Source organism: Bufo bufo, chromosome 10 (genome assembly GCF_905171765.1).
Source record: "Bufo bufo chromosome 10, aBufBuf1.1, whole genome shotgun sequence".
Classification (NCBI taxonomy): domain Eukaryota; kingdom Metazoa; phylum Chordata; class Amphibia; order Anura; family Bufonidae; genus Bufo; species Bufo bufo.
Genome location: NC_053398.1, coordinates 90,058,009 through 90,078,414, shown reverse-complemented (window position 1 = coordinate 90,078,414; position 20,406 = coordinate 90,058,009). Strand labels below are relative to the sequence as shown.

The window sequence follows — 20,406 nt, the reverse complement described above, 5'->3', positions numbered from 1 at the left end:
ATCTGCAGGGAGGACCTGGGAGGGCAGAGGGGGCCGCAATTTGGGTAGGTAGCGGTCCAGCGACTCCGCCAGGGATTGGGAGAGTCGGACAAGACTCCCATGGCTTTGACAGGGAGGGAGCCCATTCAGGGGGGACCTACACAAAAGGATTGGTCAGGGGACACGATGGGGTCTTGGAAGAGGTACTGCACACAAGCAGGGACAGGCTGACCGCATGGCAGCCTTCGTAGACAGCGGACGCACGTGAAACACGTGGCGATCCGAAGAGAGGCTGGGAGAGGAGACCCTCATAGAGCAGCCAGCAGAGGCTGTCTTATCTGGACCCGGATGCCATGTTCCCCAAAGAGGTGCTGCAGCAGCTATAGAGGTGGTCAGGAGGGCTACAGGAGAAATGAAGCAATTGAGGGGGGGTAGCCACCCCCTCCAACAGAAAACCCACGTTAGACCAGGAAAGGGTGGAGGAGATAGCCCCTCCCGAGGGCCGGGCGGGGTCAGAAAAGCCCGGGAGGCAAGGAGGAGGGGCCGGGAAGATCGCGGCCTAGCAGGCCCAAAAGTTGCGGCCTCGATTCATGAGGCGGCCAGGAATGGAGCGAGGGGGGCGGGGCAAATCGCGGCCGACCGAGGGCCCTCCGGACCCACAAAACTAGGTGAGGAGGGAGAAGCGACGCGTGGGGATGGGCGGATCAGGGCAAACGGAGGACCTGGCAGCCAGGAACGGGCCGTGGAAGAAGAGGCCTAGTCCCGGCAGAAGCCGGGGACTAAAGTAGCGGGGAAGGCCGGGGAGAAGACTGTGTGGCCAAGGAGGAGAGAAAAACCAACCAAGGGGCAAGTGAAAGGAGGGGAAACAAGAATATAACCCCCCCCCACCAAGAAAAAAAAAAAGGGCGGGGGGGGGGGGGGGTTGTCTTGGAGGAAGATGGCAGGACCCCCGGCTAAGGTGAATTCCACCACCCCCCTGGCCACAGGAGGGAACCTAACCCTGGGGCAGGGACACAGGGACAGGGGAATATACTCACTGTCCGATATACTCACCATCCGATGTCTGCGGGCGCCGCAGGGTCACCCCTTCGGCAGACAACACGAGAACTGTGGGAATGCCGGCAAGCTGCTGCGGATGCAGTCTGTGGGGACTGGGTGACCGGCGATGGTACCGAAGTACGCGCCCGTGGGGAGGGGGGGACTAAAGTGGAAAACTATGGAGCCCCAGCCTGCAGCAGGTTTAACGGTGGAGATCACCGAGACCTGCAGAAGAGAGAAAAAAAAGAAAAAAAAGAAAAAAGCAGCAGGACCTGCAAAAAAAGCAGGACAGGTCTGCCTCCTACAGACACTAGACTAAAACTGAATAGCCTCGTGCCTGTGGAGAGGGTATAGCCCACCTGGGAGGAGCCAACACTTTTTGTATCTAGTGCCTCCTAGTGGTAGTTGGACGTATACCCATGGTGCTGTGTCCCCCAATGCCATGCACGAGAAAACCATAATAATGTTAACAATAGCAAAGTTGATAATATGAAACTGTAAAATGACATGCCTGCATTCCACTTATTACACCGGTTCATTTGGCGCAGTATCTGCTTTAACCCAGTTTCACAGAACATGTCCGATCTGGAAAATACACTTATGTGACAGCTGCATTTCCCCAACCAACCGCTCTTCATCTGACCGGAAGCCACCGCGTCATAGTGTTTAATGATGCAGTGAGTTCCTGTCCAATGATGCGAGTACACGGACCATGGTTCATGGACTAATTACAAACAACTGAAACCAGCCATGACCTTTTTTTCCACTACTGGCTTATTGCTTGCAGTTGATTAACTGTGTCTGCAGCAAAGCCATACAGGGAGGTTGCGTATGAAACTGATCTTAAAGGGGTTATCCAATTTCAAGGAAACCCCCCCCCTTTCCACATGAGCCGTGCCCCTCACCGGTAATATACTTACCCAGCTCCCGGCGCCGCTCCTGGTCCCCACACCGCCACTGCTGCTTCTCCCTGCACACGGATGAAAACATTCGGTGTCGGGTGGAGCAGGCGGGGACAGGGGTGATGCTAGGGAGTCTCGTCCCCGCCTGCCATTGACTGCCCCCCCCCCCCCCCCCCCGACACCGGATGTTTTCATCCGTGTGCAGGGAGAAGCAGCAGCCGCGGTGCAGGGACCAGGAGCGGCACCAGGAGTGGGAAGCAGGGCAAGTATATTACTGGTGAGGGGCCCGACACATGTGGGAAGGTTTTCTTGAAATTGGATAACCCCTTTAAGAAATGGTTCCCAGGACCCCCACCTATCAGCTGTTCGAGAAGGCAGTGGTGCTCACAGTAGCAACTCTGCCTTCTCTTAGCTTTCCCTAGACCATGTGACATGACGGTCATCGTTCAAGAGAATGGGGTTAAGCGTGATACCAAGCACAGGCGCTATACAATGTACGGCGCTGTGCTTGGTGAGCAGGGAGAAGGCCGCAGCTCTCACAGGAGTACCGGTGCCTTCTTAAACAGCTGATTGGCGGGGGTCCCGGGTGTCAGAAACCCACCGATAAGATAATCATGACATATCCTAAAGATAGGCCATTAGTATTTAAGTCTTGGAAAACCCTTTTAAAGGAGTCCCTCATTCAGAACTTCTATCAAATAACTAGCAGAGAGCAGTTACAAGAAGCTCCTAGATTACAACAGACCTGGGTAACGCTTAATCTCCTGCTACCTGCCCACAGTTACTACATAACTACTACTGCAGAAAGCCGGCAGAGAACACAGATACCGTCCAGACAACAGGAAGACACTGCACATAAAGCACATAAACATGAGTCTCACTCTAGTTATAGCTGATGAGGCTGGGATCTTTCTGCGGGACTTCACCTTAACCTTTCGCACTTCTTCATCCTCAAAGTAAAAATCCTAAAAGAAATACAATTTGATGACATAAGTATAAATGTCTGTACATGGATCCCTGTTTTGAGATCTCTGGGTCTAAACAAAACTAAAAATGCAGTAAATGGGGGAAAAGGGAAAGGGGAGCGTTTCCTTAGAAAATAATTTTGCTTATGCTTCGGACAGGATCATTTAACAGAGCTGAAAGAGATTATCTCTGAAAGGATGATGAAGAATCACAGGATCCATTACTTACCGGCCCATGTAAAGGGTCATCGCTCCCCTCTTGTTCTGATGAGAAGCTTTCATCTTCATCCTCTGAATAATTTTCAATATCTGGGGAACGGTCTAAAGACAAATAAGAACACGTGTTAACATTAAGATCTTCACTTAACTGCTCATTTGCATATGGATTAAAAGTACTTTTTCTAGACAATGAACCAACAGATCACCAAGTGAAAGTTACCATTCCTTTTATTGGGTCGCATTGGGTAGGCACATCACCAGTTCTGCCAGTCACTGGCTGCCACAGCTACGTGACCCGCATCAAATGGGAAGTTGACATGAGGAGACCAGAGGGAGTCAGCAACGGCCGGGGCCCCATACTGAAGTTGCCCAGTCCTCCACCAATTTCTGCTTCCAGGTCCTGCTATGACATTACATCACAGGGACATATGACTGCTGCAGTCAATCGCCAGCTGTAGAAGCCAGGTTGGCTGCAGTGGTCACGTGCACCTGTGTCAGAATGTCATGACTGAATTAGGATGCTGAGATAAAGGAGGGGCTGGGTAGCATCAGTACAGGAAATTAGGGGTGTGCCACGATATGGATTGTGTGTATATCGCCTATATCGCCGCCCCGCGATATGACCACGGAGCGGTAGTGAATGATTGCGCAGAAGCTTCTGGCTCACCGCTCCTTGGCCTCCCGACTCCGCACCGCGCTGTACTGGCCAGGGCCGGCGTGCACACAGCTTCAGCCCGCTTTGCTGACGCTGTATGTGCCGCCCAGTGCTTGAAGAAGACGCCACATCTGCGGACTCCATTAGCCGGCCGCTGCCGAGCACCCTGCAGGAAAGGTAAGTATAATAACAGCGACTCTTGTGGGGGGACGGTGACTCTTGCTGGAGGATCAGGGTTGGAGGGGGATGGGGGGGGGAGTGGATAAGGAAAGGATTATTTTGCAAAGGATGGCCAGAACCTGATCATCTGATGGCACTGAGACTGGCTGCTCTGTCTGAATATATAGCACGGGGGACACATGTCTGATGATGGCAAATGCCATGGGGGGCTGATAATGGCAAATGCCACATGGGGCTGATCTGATGGCACTGGCTCACTGCTGGGGGACACATGTCTGATGATGGCAAATGCCATGGGGCGCTGATCTGATGGCACTGGCTCACTGGGGGACACATGTCTTATTCAGACATGTGTCCCCCAGTGAGCCAGTGCCATCAGATCAGCGCCCCATGGCATTTGCCATCATCAGACATGTGTCCCCCAGCAGTGAGCCAGTGCCATCAGATCAGCCCCATGTGGCATTTGCCATCATCAGACAGTCTGATAGATGATGGCAAATGCTATGGGGCTGATGGCACTGGCTCTGGGGGACATTTCTGCTGATGGCAATTGGCAAATGCCATGTGGCTGACGCTGACTGATGGCAAATGGCATAGGGCTGATGAAATTTCTTGCAAAGTTTATTAATTTGTATTTTTTGTATACATACAGAAGAAAATAATATATCGCAATATATATCGCATATCGCACATGCTTCAAATTATATCGCAATATAGATTTTAGGCAATATCACCCACCCCTACAGGAAAGGTTTGGGATCGTTGAGGAGAGAACTGCTATTATGGTTTAAACTGCACCCCCAACATATTACACATTAACGGAATAACCCTTTAAATTAACCAATGATTATTCATAACTATTTTTAAAATAAGCAATTGAAAACACAGATGTCATACCAGATAATTTGGCTTTTGGGCCCTCGTGGTCAATTGGCTGACTGGAGAGAGAATGAATATTTATCTCGGCAACAGGCAAAGAAACATCCTTGGCATGGCTATGAAGAGACAAGACAAGGCCACTTTCACTGGGAAACTGCAAAACCTGAAAGAAAAGTGGTGGAAAAGCGAAATATGAGATTACGCAACAAAAATATATACCCTCTACTGAAACTCATAAAGAAGCAGTTTGTTTGAACATAGCCATCTTCATGTGAATCAATCAAATACTGTAACTGCTTCAGGATGTCTAAGCTTGAAAGACACCCTGGTAGACCTCCAGATACTGCGGCAGTTATTCTGCCTTTCAAGAGAAATAACTTTTTATATAGTCATACGAAAGCTTATTTATTATCACTGTGCGCTAAAAATGACATGGCAACCTTATTCTGTGGGGCAGTATGATCACAGTGATAAAAAAAAAAAAAACAACAGCATTTTTGTTATCTTTATTTATGTCTTTTTCAATAACAAGACACGTATAACACAATATTGTATATCAGAGGGTATGGTACAAATAGAGATCATTAGGACATTTCTCTGATTTTCAAGCAAAATGGTTATAAGACCCACCCTAGTACCTCAGGGTGACATGGGAGACAAATAAAGGGTAACAGTATAATTACAATAAGCTAGAGTCATCCGACTCCTCCAGTCATGCTGATGTTGACTGTTACCTCATACACAATTAAGTTAAAGGACACATCTCCTACTGTTAATCTTATTCCATATTGATCAGTGCAGTATATAATGAACAAACAAAAGTAACAACAACTAAAAATAAATGAAGTTCATAAATAAAGGTCAGTCAGGATCTCAACCAATCAAGCAGATACATATCACTTGCATAAAATAAACCTCCAGTTCATGTGAACTATTAGGCCATATCTGATGGATCTACCCTTAAACCGAAGCATAACTCTCTTCCATGTGTAAGAGCCAAGGTTGCCATATTTTTAGAAACTCACTCCTTTTGTTGTTCTCCCACCCCGCCAATTCTTCCATTTGACATAGAAAGTTTGTTTTCTCATACCACATGGACAAAGTGGGGGGATCTGTTTCCCTCCATTTAATTGGAAAAAGGAGTTTTGCAGCGGTGATCAAATGTGTGGCAAGAGAAGTTCTATTTGGCCTGAAATCCTTCTCGGGGTGCCGCAATAAAATCAGGGGGCCTGTTTCTATTAAATTTTGATGCTTAAAAAAAAACCTTTGTAAAAAAATATATATATCTTTTGCATCACCATATTCTGATAATCTTTTAATGTTTCCATCTAGAGAACTATTTGAGGGCTTGTTTTTGCATGGGAACAATATTGGTGTCCCACTTTTTATTCATTTTTGATGGGGGGAGGTAGCCAAAAAAAAAACAGCAAATCTGCAATTTCCTGCATGTGATAAATATTTTTAGATTTTATTGGTTTAACAGATGCAGCAAATATGTTTTTTTATATTGTTAAAGGGGTTGGCCAGTTACCTACATTTATGACTAGAGTTGAGTGAAGTTCGAGGTTTAAGTGAATTACGTAATGGATTCCGTTCTCGCACCTTTAGAGGCATTCCGTTTTTCATGCCGTCATAATATAAGTGTATGGCCAGCAGAATGGAACCCTCAGAGCTGGCCATACACTTGTATTATGCGGCAAGCCGGCACTGAATTACGTGATGGATTCTGTGAGAACGGAATCTATTACGCAATTCACTTAAACCCTGATTAAATCCTCTATTTATGACCTATTCTCAGGAGAGGTCAATATCAGATGGAGGGGTCTGACTCCCAGCACCCCCACGATCAGCTCATAAAAGAACTGCATTCTCTTCACGGTTTACCCGCTCGCCATGGACACTGCAGCAGTGAGCAATGTAATTACGACTCCGTCGTTCCATCCACTTCAATGGGAAGAAGCAGTTAAACTCCACATGTTCCTTCTCATTGAAGTGAATGGGGGTGGAGGAGCTGCAATTACACCTGCTCACTGCTGCTATGTCGAAGGCGAGTGGGTAAACAGTGAGGATAGGTCATCAATATGGAAAACTGGCTAACCCCTTGAAAAAAGTTTTCTATTATTTAATGCTCTGATCACCATAAATTGCAACAGCATACTATTGCAGTTTACAATGCATTCAGAAAATCTTCAGACCCTTTCACTTTTAATCACATGTTGTGGCCTTGGGATAAAAATAAAAATAAAATCAAGTTTCCCATCATCCCGCATTCAATGCCCCATAATAACAAAGTGAAAACAGAATTTTAGTTTTGCAAGTTTATTAGAAAAGACAAACTAAAATTTCGCCTTATACGTTAATATTGTTTCCATTTCGAGATCTATACCGCTACCTTACCTCGGCCATATTGATAACTCCTACAGCCAGGCTTTTATAACCCAGGATAGTCCGATTCTTGTATCTCTTGCGACGTTGTAACATGATTTGTAAGCGGTTTGCATTTCTCTTTAAGAAGTGTGGATACTAAGAAGAAGAACAGCAGGCACTTACTTATACACCCCGACACGATAACAGGATTGTAATACTGCAATGACTGACTCCATTATGGAGGACCGGTCAGTTCTCTTCACATGACTGCTTCGAGAAATGCCTCCAGTCATCAAGAAATAACAATTCTGGAGCATCTTTTCTAAGAACTCCATGTTGTGCTGTTCCTCTGTTATTTTTACTGAATATTTATGGATAAATAACCGATTGTCACCATCCCCCTTGTCAATAGGCTGTGTCTGTATATATTCCCTGAAAAACTGTTGGAAGAGGTTTACATTCCAATTTAATATACAATCACTAGAAGAACGTTTAAAATAAATAAAAAACCCAGTATAGATAGGCAGAGATGTTACTGCGGGCCTAGGTGAAGCACCAGTATTGTAAGACATTGCATTCTGATTGTCCACAGACCAAAAAGAATTGTTGCTGCTTTGTAATTGCTAATAGGTGGAACAAGGTCCCCTATAAGATACAGTGTATCCAAATAAATGAGCCACAAGCCAACTAGGGTGTGTGCTGTGGTGAGGAGGTCCAACCTTATTAGTGGCGTCCACAGAGCAAAGGGATCCAAATATGGCTTTCACTATATGTACATGAGATATGGTGTATAATTGAAGCTGGCTCAGGTATGCTGTGACCAGAACCGTCACCGCTTAGTTGCCTGCCCTATTCTTTCCGAGTGTCATACTACATGCATGGCGCCTGCAGGTTAGGTGATTAGAGTCCCTCACACAGCACACATACATTTATACACGGAATATCGGCTATCCCTGTAGCTGGATTAGCGGTCCATTTCTCTCTAATTCATCCACACATGCCATTCACTTTGTGTAGAGCATATGGGCATTCTCTATATGAGCAGTGAGATTATCCTCCAGCACTAGCGATGGTGATATAGTCAGTACTTAGCAACCATCCGGCCGTCTATGAAACAGTCCAGCAACTGAATGGAGAGACAAACCCACAGCAAACACCCAGTTGTCATTTTATTCTTACATTTCTAGGAGGCATAACAGAGGAACGGCACAACGTAGAGGTCTCTAAAATACACACTGGAATTGGGGCTCGCCAGGTATGCCAGGACAGATAGCTTAAAAGGGTTTGTGCAAGAATGAAGGGGGGGGGGGTTGTAAAGGAAAGAGGACGTACCTGCTTCCCGGGGCCTCCCCACCACTTCTCCTCCAGGCTTGCGATGCTCTGCTGAGCTCTCTTGATGTCAACATGTGGTTTGACTTAGCCGCAGCCAATCATTGCCTGCAGTGGTGAACAACTGCCCTTACGTCATGTCAAATGGTCACATGATGCAGGGGGATCCGGTCTCCGCCGTGCTCAGTGATAGGCTGCGGCTATGTCAAACCAGATGTTGCCATCAAGGGAGCCCAGCAGAGCATCACAAGCCTGGAGGAGAAGGAGCGGGGAGCCAGCGCCGATGAGGAGGTAAGTAATGTAAGTAAACTGTCTATATACCCCATTAGGGCATATGGATGTCATAAAGGGAGCTCCCCCACTTGGGACCCGAATGGAGAGCTGATCCCCGTCCATGCATTAAATGGACAGCCATTCATTTGAAATGTGTATGTAGACCCAGCTCTTCTCTTTGGTATGGGAGATACTGAACTAGCGGTGATTATCTAATGGCAGCTCCATGTTCATTTCAGATAGGGGTTGTATTCATGGGATAAACAGATTAAAACTAAGAGAATAAAGAAGAGTAGACATAAATGACAGACTAAATTAAATCCAGAATACTATAAATGCAATAAAATTCCAGAAACTCAATGGAAACACAAGCCTATTGGAGCTGACCTGCAGCGAGAACGTTAGCTGGAGCTCAGTCTCTGACACCCCGCTGGTCGGGAGGGAGATTTCATTGGAACGCAGAATTCGTTTTGAGCCCTATGGAAAAAAAATCAATGCTCATTAGTGAGGACCTCGTCAGCTTTCCAGACATACCCACTTCATGTAGTACCTGTATTCCCTATGACTCGCCTGGAGTATCTTTCTTGGACTCTGCGGTGCATCGTCCCTAAGTTATTCCTCCTAGAATGTATGTCCTCTGACACTGTCCAGCCTGTGTAGGCACGCCGGTGGTAAATAGTTAGACATTTCTAGGAGGAGTAACTATCTATACTGTACATCTAAACACAAGCCCTAAACAGGGTTAAATTAATAAAATCAGGTTTGTAACATCCTGAAATATTTTTTTCCGTTCACACAGAAGTATGAATTTTCAACGTTTTTAAAATGGGATTAGGAAGTCTGTTAACCCTTAGATGTCTCACAAGAATAAAAGCAAAGTGGGGGTAAAACGTAAAAATTTTAAGTGAAATTAAAAAAAATCCTGAAGTAAAAACACTTATAAACCTTAGAGTAGACTAGTCAAAGCTCAATAACCAAACTACAGTCGGTCTCTGCAGCCTGAAATGCATCATCATTGGTAGTGTCCCCCTCCTAGTGTCCGCCACTGTATGCACTGTGCCCGTGTCCTCCAATGACACGAGCGAGAAATAAAACATTATGGCCAGAAAAAACAACTAAATTAAGATTAAATATAAATTAATCAGCAGGCACTCACCATCTGAATGTCACACATATATAACACATTTATTAAAATTATTGATTTGATATAATTGTTATAGATAATATTAAAACTTTACAATCGCTCTGCATATAAACTGTAAACTATGACCATATAACCAATTACAAGTGGATAAGACTATCGAATATTATCGAATAAAAATCGGGTAAAAAAAAAATTTAAAAAAATCGAATGGTTTTGATGAAATTTTCAAATTAAATTCGAAAAAGATTTCATATATCTGTTTATCGTCCAGGTATGTTTGTCTATAAATCCTTGTTGAGAATTCCTGATGAATCAATACAAAAGTTCCTTACGAATAATACGCGGTTGCAATGTTTGATAGACCACAACTTGTATAGTCTTTTAACGCTAATATCTTTAGTTTGTCCTCTGAAGTGTCTGTTATTTACGATCGGGACACTGTGACTGTGCAGTTGTAATCGATGAGTAACATATGCAAAACAGGGAGAATATACACCAATCCCATCACCACCATCACCAGGAGCCAATAGATACAAGAAAAAAAGAACACGGAGAGGAAAAGGGACAGAGAGAAAAAAGAAAAAATTACAGGAATTAACCATCAATGATGATAATGCCATTATTAACTTAAGCTCGATTGAATTAACAGTATCACAGTCCAATTTAATTATTAAAGGATTAAAATTTGCACCGTCAGCAAAATTTAACACTTTCATCGGAATTGAAAAATGCATCAGAATATTATGTCTTAAAAAATATTTTTTTATCAAAAACCCAATAATTACTAATTCTATACAAAATGATAATTATACACATACAGATTTGAAATTAAAATCAAAGATGTACCCTAGGCAAGAAATAAGTTATGAACTGGCAGCATTTAAGAAAAATGTAGAAGCCGATATTAGAACAATGAAAATACAACCTAATAGAAGAAATAATCGAAGCCCAGCAGAATTTAAAGCGATAAAACAACTTCAAGAACAAAAGAATATTGTCATTAGACAAAGGAGGAGCAGTAGTTATATTAGATTTAGAACAATACGACACTGAATGTCAAAAACAACAGACAATTCTACGTATCAAAAATTAAAGGGCTTCTGTCACCCCACAAAAGTCTTTTTTTTTTTTTTTGTATAGTTACATTCCTTATAGCGCGATATAGGAGAATATAATAATATATGTCTCTACCAGCAAGTAGGGCGTCTACTTGCTGGTAGCCGCAGCAGAAAACCGCCCCCTCGTCGTGTTGATTGACAGGGCCAGCCGTGATCTCCTCCTCCGGCCGGCCCTGTCAGTATTTCAAAAATCGCGCGCCTCTGTTCATTCGGCGCAGGCGCTCTGAGATGAGGAGGATCGTCTCCTCAGAACTCCCTCAGTGCGCCTGCGCCGATGACATCACCGAAAGAGAAGACGTCATCGGCGCAGGCGCACTGAGGGAGTTCTAAGGAGGCGAGCCTCCTCATCTCAGAGCGCCTGCGCCGATTGAACAGAGGCGCGCGATTTTTGAAATACTGACAGGGCCGGCCGGAGGAGGAGATCACGGCTGGCCCTGTCAATCAACACGACGAGGGGGCGGTTTTCTGCTGCGGCTACCAGCAAGTAGACGCCCTACTTGCTGGTAGAGACCGGATTTACATATTATAAAACATCGTTTTCTAAAGAAACGGCCGCATGAAAGTAAGTGACAAGATTATATTCTCCTATATCGCGCTATAAGGAATGTAACTATCCCAAAAAAAAAATATGACTTTTGTGGGGTGACAGAAACCCTTTAAGTTCAAATCCTACCAAAGAATATAACACTGCACTAATAAATTTTGCTAAAAGAGGAGTAGATACTAATATTCTACAGGAATCTGAATATAAATATAGCTACTTTCACACTAGCGTTCGGAGCGGATCCGTCTGATGTTTCATCAGACGGATCCGCTCCGATAATGCAGACGTTCGCATCCGTTCAGAACGGATGCGTCTGCATTAAAACTTAGAAAATTTTCTAAGTGTGAAAGTTGTCTGAGCGGATCCGTTCAGACTTTACATTGTAAGTCAATGGGGAACGGATCCGCTTGAAGATTGAGCCATATTGTGTCATCTTCAAGCGGATCCGTCCCCATTGACTTACATTGTAAGTCTGGACGGATCCGCTCGCCTCCGCACGGCCAGGCGGACACCCGAACGCTGCAAGCAGCGTTCAGGTGTCCGCTCACTGAGCGGAGCGGAGGCTGAACGCTGGCAGGCGGATGCATTCTCAGTGGATCCGCCTCCACTGAGAATGCATTGGGGCCAGACGGATGCGTTCGGGGCCGCTCGTGAGCCCCTTCAAACGGTGCGCACGAGCGGACACCCGAACGCTAGTGTGAAAGTACAGGTACACAACAACGCTTGACAGTATTTTATTGTATCCCGAAGATACATAAAGATTTAAAAAATCCTCCAGGGAGACCTATTATCTCAGGAACTGGTTCATTGACTTCAAATCTATCTCAATATATTGACAAGATACTACAACTGGTGGTTAAAAAAAGTTTTTCATATATTAAAGATAGTACCCAAGTTATAGAGATGATAGAAAAAACTAATTACCAGCCCAATTGGATATTCGCCACATTGGATGTAAATTGATTACGGTATATAAGATTATACAACATGAATCTGGTATTCGATCAATTGTTTCACAATTAGAGGAAAAAAAGAGTAATCTCCCTAAAAATCTAATCGATTTTATAGCCCAAGGAGTACAATTTATTTTAACTCATAATTATTTTTATTACAATTCTGATTTATCTCCAAACCACCGGAACGGCTATGGGTACCAGGTTCGCCCCCAGTTATGCAAATTTATTTATGACGCAATGGGAGGAGGACCATATTCTTCCACATCTGGGGGGGAACCTGGTACATTGGCATCGTTATATTGATGATATTTTATTAATATGGAGTAATACAGAAACAGAATTGAGAAATTTTATTGATGATATTAAACCATAACCAATTAAATCTAAAATTCTGTCTAAATTATAGTACAAAACAGATAGAATTTTTAGATCTATTAATTTCTGTGGAAATGGATCATATGATCTGCAAAACATATCAAAAACCTGTATCAAGAAATAGCCACATTTTATTCTCAAGTTGCCACCTGCCACGCTGGCTTATAAATATTCCAACCAGCCAGTTTCAAAGATTAAAACGAAATTGTACAAAACAAGAAGACTTTGAAAAAGAAGCACAAGAAATGAAGAAACAATTTATGATTAAACAATATCCAGCAAATATATTAGTTAAGTCACTGAAGAAAGTGGAAAATATGTCAAGGGACACTTTCTTTCAAGCTAAACCTAGTGACTTAAACACATTACAACTACAGGAAGATTCAATCAGAAACATACTACCATATAACACCCGGCACAAACAAATAAACATTGGCACCATATACTTAAAGATAAATTAATAGGACCATTATTAACAGAAGGACCACGAATAACCTACACTAAGGCGCCTAATTTATCATTAAAAATTGCTCCAACAGTACAAAATAATAAAAAACAAAAACAGTCTATGATACAGGGTTGGCAAAATTTAAAAAAAAGAAATTCGCTGTGGCCGTTGCAATAATTGCAAAATAACTGTTCCCTAAAAAAACTATGACAGTTCAATCATATAATAGCACATTTGCACGGGAAATTAAAGATCTTTTAACATGTAACACAATTAGTGTAATATACGTAATAGAATGCCCGTGCAAAAAACAGTATGTTGGCAGAACAAAAAGGAGCTTAAAGATAAGAATTTCGGAACACACAGCGAATATAAAAAAAATATAAAAAACATCCCCTATCAATGCACTTTAAGGAAGAACACAATAAGGGTCCATTCACACGTCCGTTGTTTCTTTCCTGATCTGTTCCGTTTTTTGCGGAACAGATCTGGACCAGTTTTGGACCCATTCATTTTCAATAGGTCCTGAAAAAAAAAAAATCAGACATTGAGCTGTCCGATTTTTTTCAGGACCCATTGAAAATGAATGGGTACAGAACTGGTCCAGATCTGTTCCGCAAAAAAAACGGAACAGATCAGGAAAGAAACAATGGACGTGTGAATGGACCCTTAAGATCCAAGTGGAATTATATTTGCGGCCCTTGAAAAAAATTGAAACTAATTGGAGAGGGGGAGATCAGATTTCAAAGATGTCTCGAATAGAATCACGATATATTTATGATTTTAACTCAATAAGACCAGGAGGTCTAAATTCTGAATTCGAACTATGGGGATTCATATAGGAGGTGGGACTCTCCCTGATGGAAAGTCGTGTGTCAGGCTGTTTTCCAGCACCACGACCTTCCCTCGGGGGAAGGCTCACTTTCCCTTGTCAGCATAGCAATACTGAAAATATATAGGAAAGGCTACGAAAATATGTACATATAGCAAGGTATTGATTAAGACACAATAGAACTAAAACGCATTAATGTTTTTAAATATATTTTTTATCACATTATATAACAATTAATTACATATCTAGGTTTAATAGTTTTATTCTTTTTTAGTATATGTTTTTTATTTAGTATATATTTTTTATAATGTTTTTATATCACTATGAAATATAGAAAATGACTATATTATTGTATTTGATGAATGTCAATTTTGCGGTACTTAATAGGTATGCAATTCTATTGTATTTGATGATTGAACATATAATTATGTGATATGTAATCGACATGCATATATAAAATAATATAGAAATGCATGGAATGGATTTATCGCACATTTAGGAGTGTAATAAACCGAAAGACGCAATTTGGAGAAAAAACGCAAGATAAATGCATATGCGTTTTTTGGTTATTTTTCATTCTTTACTTAGAAATAACTATTGAATACAAAGATGAACGTTATTCAAGCTATACATGGTATACTTGGCAATTCATCTTCTATTCACCTTTTATATATGTAAAAGGATATATTCCTACCAGAGTTTCCAACTTTCTGAAAATCCAGGTTTTCGATACAACCATTGACATCATATAAAGAGAAAATAGTTTGGTTTCTATTCAAGCCACTGAGGAAGAGGTGAGGACACCTCGAAACGCGTCTGGCGGGCTAAAGTAACCAAACTATTTAACAAATATATCCTGCAGGACCAAGAAGTGTACACTCGAAAAAAGGTGCAATTATCAAACTCCACTATTTCGTTTATTGAAGAACAACACGTATCTATGTATCTACATACTACCACGTGGGACGCCGACAGCCGAGCTCTATAACCACATCATACGAAAAGAAAAGACGAAAATTCTGGGTTTGTGTGAGTAGCTGTACTGTGAGAGGGACGCCTCTGCAGTAAGCACCATCGAATTTTGTACCAACTATTAACTATTCGATTTTATGCAAGACACATCGTATTGTTAATTCGAAAGTTACTCATCGATTACAACTGCACAGTCACAGTGTCCCAATCGTAAATAACAGACACTTCAGAGGACAAACTAAAGATATTAGCGTTAAAAGACTATACAAGTTGTGGTCTATCAAACATTGCAACCGCGTATTATTCGTAAGGAACTTTTGTATTGATTCATCAGGAATTCTCAACAAGGATTTATAGACAAACATACCTGGACGATAAACAGATATATGAAATCTTTTTCGAATTTTATCTGACAAATTTTATTCGAAAATTTCATCAAAACAATTCGATTTTTTACCCGATTTTTATTCGATAATATTCGATAGTCTTATCCACTTGTAATTGGTTATATGGTCATAGTTTACAGTTTATATGCAGAGTGATTGTAAAGTTTTAATATTATCTATAACAATTATATCAAATCAATAATTTTAATAAATGTGTTATATATGTGTGAAATTCAGATGGTGAGTGCCTGCTGATTAATTTATATTTGTTCAAACTAAGAGAGTAGGTGAATCACTTACAGCAGGGCACCATTACCACGGTGACAAGCGGGGTGAGCCACTATAAATTATAATTCTAAAATTAAGATTAAAATTGATAATCATCCATAAAAGGGTAGATCGGTGGAGTCCAACCTCTTGGGAACCAGTTGAGCAAAAAAACGAGCAACCCAAACACCTCCAAGATGAATGGACTGACAGGTCAGGTAGCACACTGCTGCTCCATGCATCTCTCCAGGAGTTCCACAGACAGCATAGTATAGCGCTCAGCTATTTCCGGGAAATCCCATAGAGATGAATGGACTGACAGGTCAGGTAGCACACTGCTGCTCCATGCATCTCTCCAGGAGTTCCACAGACAGCATAGTATAGCGCTCAGCTATTTCCGGGAAATCCCATAGAGATGAATGGACTGACAGGTCAGGTAGCACACTGCTGCTCCATGCATCTCTCCAGGAGTTTCAGAGACAGCAGAGTACAGCGCTCAGCTATTTCCGGGAACTCCCATAGAGATGAATGGACTGACAGGTCAGGTAGCACACTGCTGCTCCATGCATCTCTCCAGGAGTTCCACAGACAGCATAGTATAGCGCTCAGCTATTTCCGGGAAATCCCATAGAGATGAATAGAGCAGCAGTTTGCATGCCTGACCGATCACTACTTTCATTTCAAGGCTAAAAGATGTATCCATTCTTGTGATCCTACAGCTGGGACCCCCACTGATCCAAAAGTTATCCTCTATCCTGTGGGCTTCTCAAAACCGGAATACCACTTTAACAAGGTTAAAAAGTTTATTTCCTAATAGGGGGGGACTGAAATATTACAATTATTAATTAAATCTCCATAAATGACATTTCAGCCTGCTGGTATTCAATGAAGAAAAATATTTGATTTGCAAAAGATTTTCACTTGATACTACAATGTTTCCGTCTATTAGTACAACACATCAGACAGGCAATCGAGTCACATTCCTTTTTAGAAACATCTAAGCTCCATGGAGGAGCATCATAGCTGCTACGCCAGTTCTCGAGCACTTTTTGTACAGAAAATGTGCAACTATTACACTATACTTTTCTGAAGAGTGGAAGTGCAGGAGCGGGGATTAGCAGGAGCGTCATGGCCACCAAGTGAGGTCAATTCTAGCCGAAATCTGTCAGCTGGTGCGGACGAGAGATTCGACAAACATCAAGCAGGTCAAACAGAATCCAAAGATGCTTGCTGTGAACTCCGTCTGCCTCACTGAAGTAGCCGGATCCATCAAGCTATACAGTTCAATGCCGATTTTTGGTATTCAAATGCATACTTCTGCTAGAAGGCCCAGAGAAGGGAACAATTTACCGTACAGTTTTTTCTTACTTTTAGCTTGAGAGGAGACAGCTTAGGCTGGGTTCACATCTTTGCTTTTCCAGCGGAGGAACAGACTGCCGGAGTTCCCTCTATGGCACAGCCGGATCCCCGTTCACTGTAATGTATGCCGACTTCCAGCTGGACAACAAATGCTGCACGTAGTATACAACCAGCTGGATACAGAGAATGTGACCCCAGCCTTACTGATAAATCACTCCATGCTCATTCATTTTTATGTTGCACTGAGAAAGGTTAGAAAAGTGTGTAAAACAGCTGATAAATGTGATGCGTGTACATCGCCATAAAACTGTCTCATTTTCAATACTAAATCTGCCTAATGGTTTTTAGGTCATCATTACGATGCAAACTGCTTGGTGTTTGTTCACTAGGTACGATTACATGGGGTAATGATCGGAAACGGATTACTGGCCAATATCAGGCATGATAGATGATGTATACTACCTGCAGCTTCACCGCAATGACAACAGAGGGTAAATCCTTGTCCAGATCCTTCAGCATAACAAGCTTCCGCAGCGTCAGAGAGAAGAGCCTGGGTGGAAGAAGCGTACAGAGTCACCGATCCACAGAAACGTTTTATTCATACATCGCCACAAAAATCTACAACAGTACAACTGGGGAGGACGGCGACCGCCATCTACAGACAGCCGCACCGCCAACGTGGGGGAGGTCATCAAAATGTAGTAGAAACGGTCTCTGCAATGTCAGAGTCAGGTACGTGTATGTGATTTTAGCGGTCTACCTCCAAGACAGAAGGCATAAAGACAACAGTGTGAACAGAGCCGTACTCTAAGAGCACTGCGTTTTTGTAGAGGTGTGTTAAGATATATTTCTGATGCTTTTTTTCATGGACGCAGTGCTGGCAGACAGGCCGCATACACACACAGCGCTGGCAGACAGGCCGTATACACACAGCGGCCAGACGCAGTGCTGGCAGACAGGCCGTATACACACGCAGTGCTGGCAGACAGGCCCAGGCCGTATACACACGCAGCGCTGGCAGACAGGCCGTATACACACGCAGCGCTGGCAGACAGGCCGTATACACACGCAGCGCTGGCAGACAGGCCGTATACACACAGCGCTGGCAGACAGGCCGTATACACACGCAGCGCTGGCAGACAGGCCGTATACACACGCAGTGCTGGCAGACAGGCCGCATACACACACAGCGCTGGCAGACAGGCACAGGCCGTATACACACAGTGCTGGCAGACAGGCCGTATACACACGCAGTGCTGGCAGACAGGCCGCATACACACGCAGCGCTGGCAGACAGGCCGTATACACACGCAGCGCTGGCAGACAGGCCGTATACACACGCAGCGCTGGCAGACAGGCCGTATACACACGCAGCGCTGGCAGACAGGCCGTATACACACGCAGCGCTGGCAGACAGGCCGTATACACACGCAGCGCTGGCAGACAGGCCGTATACACACGCAGCGCTGGCAGACAGGCCGTATACACACGCAGCGCTGGCAGACAGGCCGCATACACACGCAGCGCTGGCAGACAGGCCGCATACACACACAGCGCTGGCAGACAGGCCGTATACACACACAGCGCTGGCAGACAGGCACAGGCCGTATACACACGCAGCGCTGGCAGACAGGCCGTATACACACGCAGCGCTGGCAGACAGGCCGCATACACACGCAGCGCTGGCAGACAGGCCGCATACACACGCAGCGCTGGCAGACAGGCCGTATACACACACAGCGCTGGCAGACAGGCACAGGCCGTATACACACAGTGCTGGCAGACAAGCCGTATACACACGCAGCGCTGGCAGACAAGCCGTATACACACGCAGCGCTGGCAGACAGGCCGTATACACACGCAGCGCTGGCAGACAGGCCGTATACACACGCAGCGCTGGCAGACAGGCAGTATACACACGCAGCGCTGGCAGACAGGCCGTATACACACGCAGCGCTGGCAGACAGGCCGTATACACACGCAGCGCTGGCAGACAGGCCGTATACACACGCAGCGCTGGCAGACAGGCCGTATACACACGCAGCGCTGGCAGACAGGCCGTATACACACGCCGCGCTGGCAGACAGGCCGTATACACACGCAGCGCTGGCAGACAGGCCGTATACACACGCAGCGCTGGCAGACAGGCCGTATACACACGCAGTGCTGGCAGACAGGCCGTATACACACGCAGCGCTGGCAGACAGGCCGTATACACACGCAGCGCTGGCAGACAGGCCGTATACACACGCAGTGCTGGCAGACAGGCCGTATACACACGCAGCGCTGGCAGACAGGCCGTATACACACGCAGCGCTGGCAGACAGGCCGTATACACACGCAGCGCTGGCAGACAGGCCGTATACACACGCAGCGCTGGCAGACAGGCCGTATACACACACACAGTGCTTATGGACAATGCACCCTGATGCAGGTACTAGCAGACACTGGACACACCGCAGACCTCTAGACAATGACAAGAGATGGAAGGGGCAGACCTCCATGAAGGTCACAGCTGCCCTGCACCTTCTGTTATCCACTACCTAGTGAAAGTCGCATGCACTCTTATTATCCGTCACTTTCTATGAGATACATCAGGTCGCACGGGAGTCTCCACAGGGACTACGACTCGCACACGACTTCCAGCAGCAGTGCAGCCCTGAGCGGAGGTTACCGCATAATGCCACTCTCCCTACAACTCCCGCACATCCAGCCGCAGGAGTGAATGACATCATTACCCGTGCTTACGTCATACCTGGGTACGCAGGCCGCGCTGCCTCGGTCTGTTTCCCAGGTCGCATACAAGTTCATACGAACCGGACCTCCAGCTGTCGGGGTGGGCCCAGTGACGGGCAAGTCACTACCGAGGGTAGAGCCCCCTGGCGGTGCCACAACAGTGGCCCCCGAGGGCCCCGTTGACAGAGAGCGCTCGGACATGGCGCAAACAGCAGAGCAGACTGAGGCACCAGCCAATCACAGGGTGAGAAAGAACCCTCGTGACAGAGCAAGGCGCGGCCAACCACACAGCGCGTCACTGGACTGCGGGCCTTCTATTGTGCGCACCAATCAGCGCTCTGACACAATGTTTACGGGCGAGGCTTCCTTCCTTGACGTCAGAGCTCCTGTGTCCAATGACCGTGCAGTGTCAGAGCGTGGTCTCTTCACGTCCGCTGTCCTGAGCTGGGGGGACGTACCAGGCTGCACTGCTGTGCTATGGCT

At 44.8% G+C, this 20,406-nt stretch overlaps 1 protein-coding gene across 2 annotated transcripts in view; it reads right to left on the bottom strand.

Moving 5' to 3' along the window:
- The window catches only part of PACS1 (phosphofurin acidic cluster sorting protein 1), a 148,815-nt gene extending 128,635 nt beyond the window's left edge, over positions 1–20,180 (bottom strand). For both annotated transcript variants that reach the window (XM_040409020.1, XM_040409021.1), the window contains exons 1-7: positions 19,943–20,180; positions 17,650–17,737; positions 9,174–9,263; positions 7,215–7,340; positions 4,836–4,980; positions 3,114–3,205; positions 2,801–2,884 (exon numbers count right to left, since the gene is read on the bottom strand). In XM_040409020.1, the coding sequence (XP_040264954.1) occupies positions 2,801–2,884; positions 3,114–3,205; positions 4,836–4,980; positions 7,215–7,340; positions 9,174–9,263; positions 17,650–17,737; positions 19,943–20,124 (807 nt within the window). In that variant the 5' untranslated portion in view covers positions 20,125–20,180. The remainder of the gene's footprint in view (positions 1–2,800; positions 2,885–3,113; positions 3,206–4,835; positions 4,981–7,214; positions 7,341–9,173; positions 9,264–17,649; positions 17,738–19,942) is intronic.
- Positions 20,181–20,406: the final 226 nt, after the last annotated feature.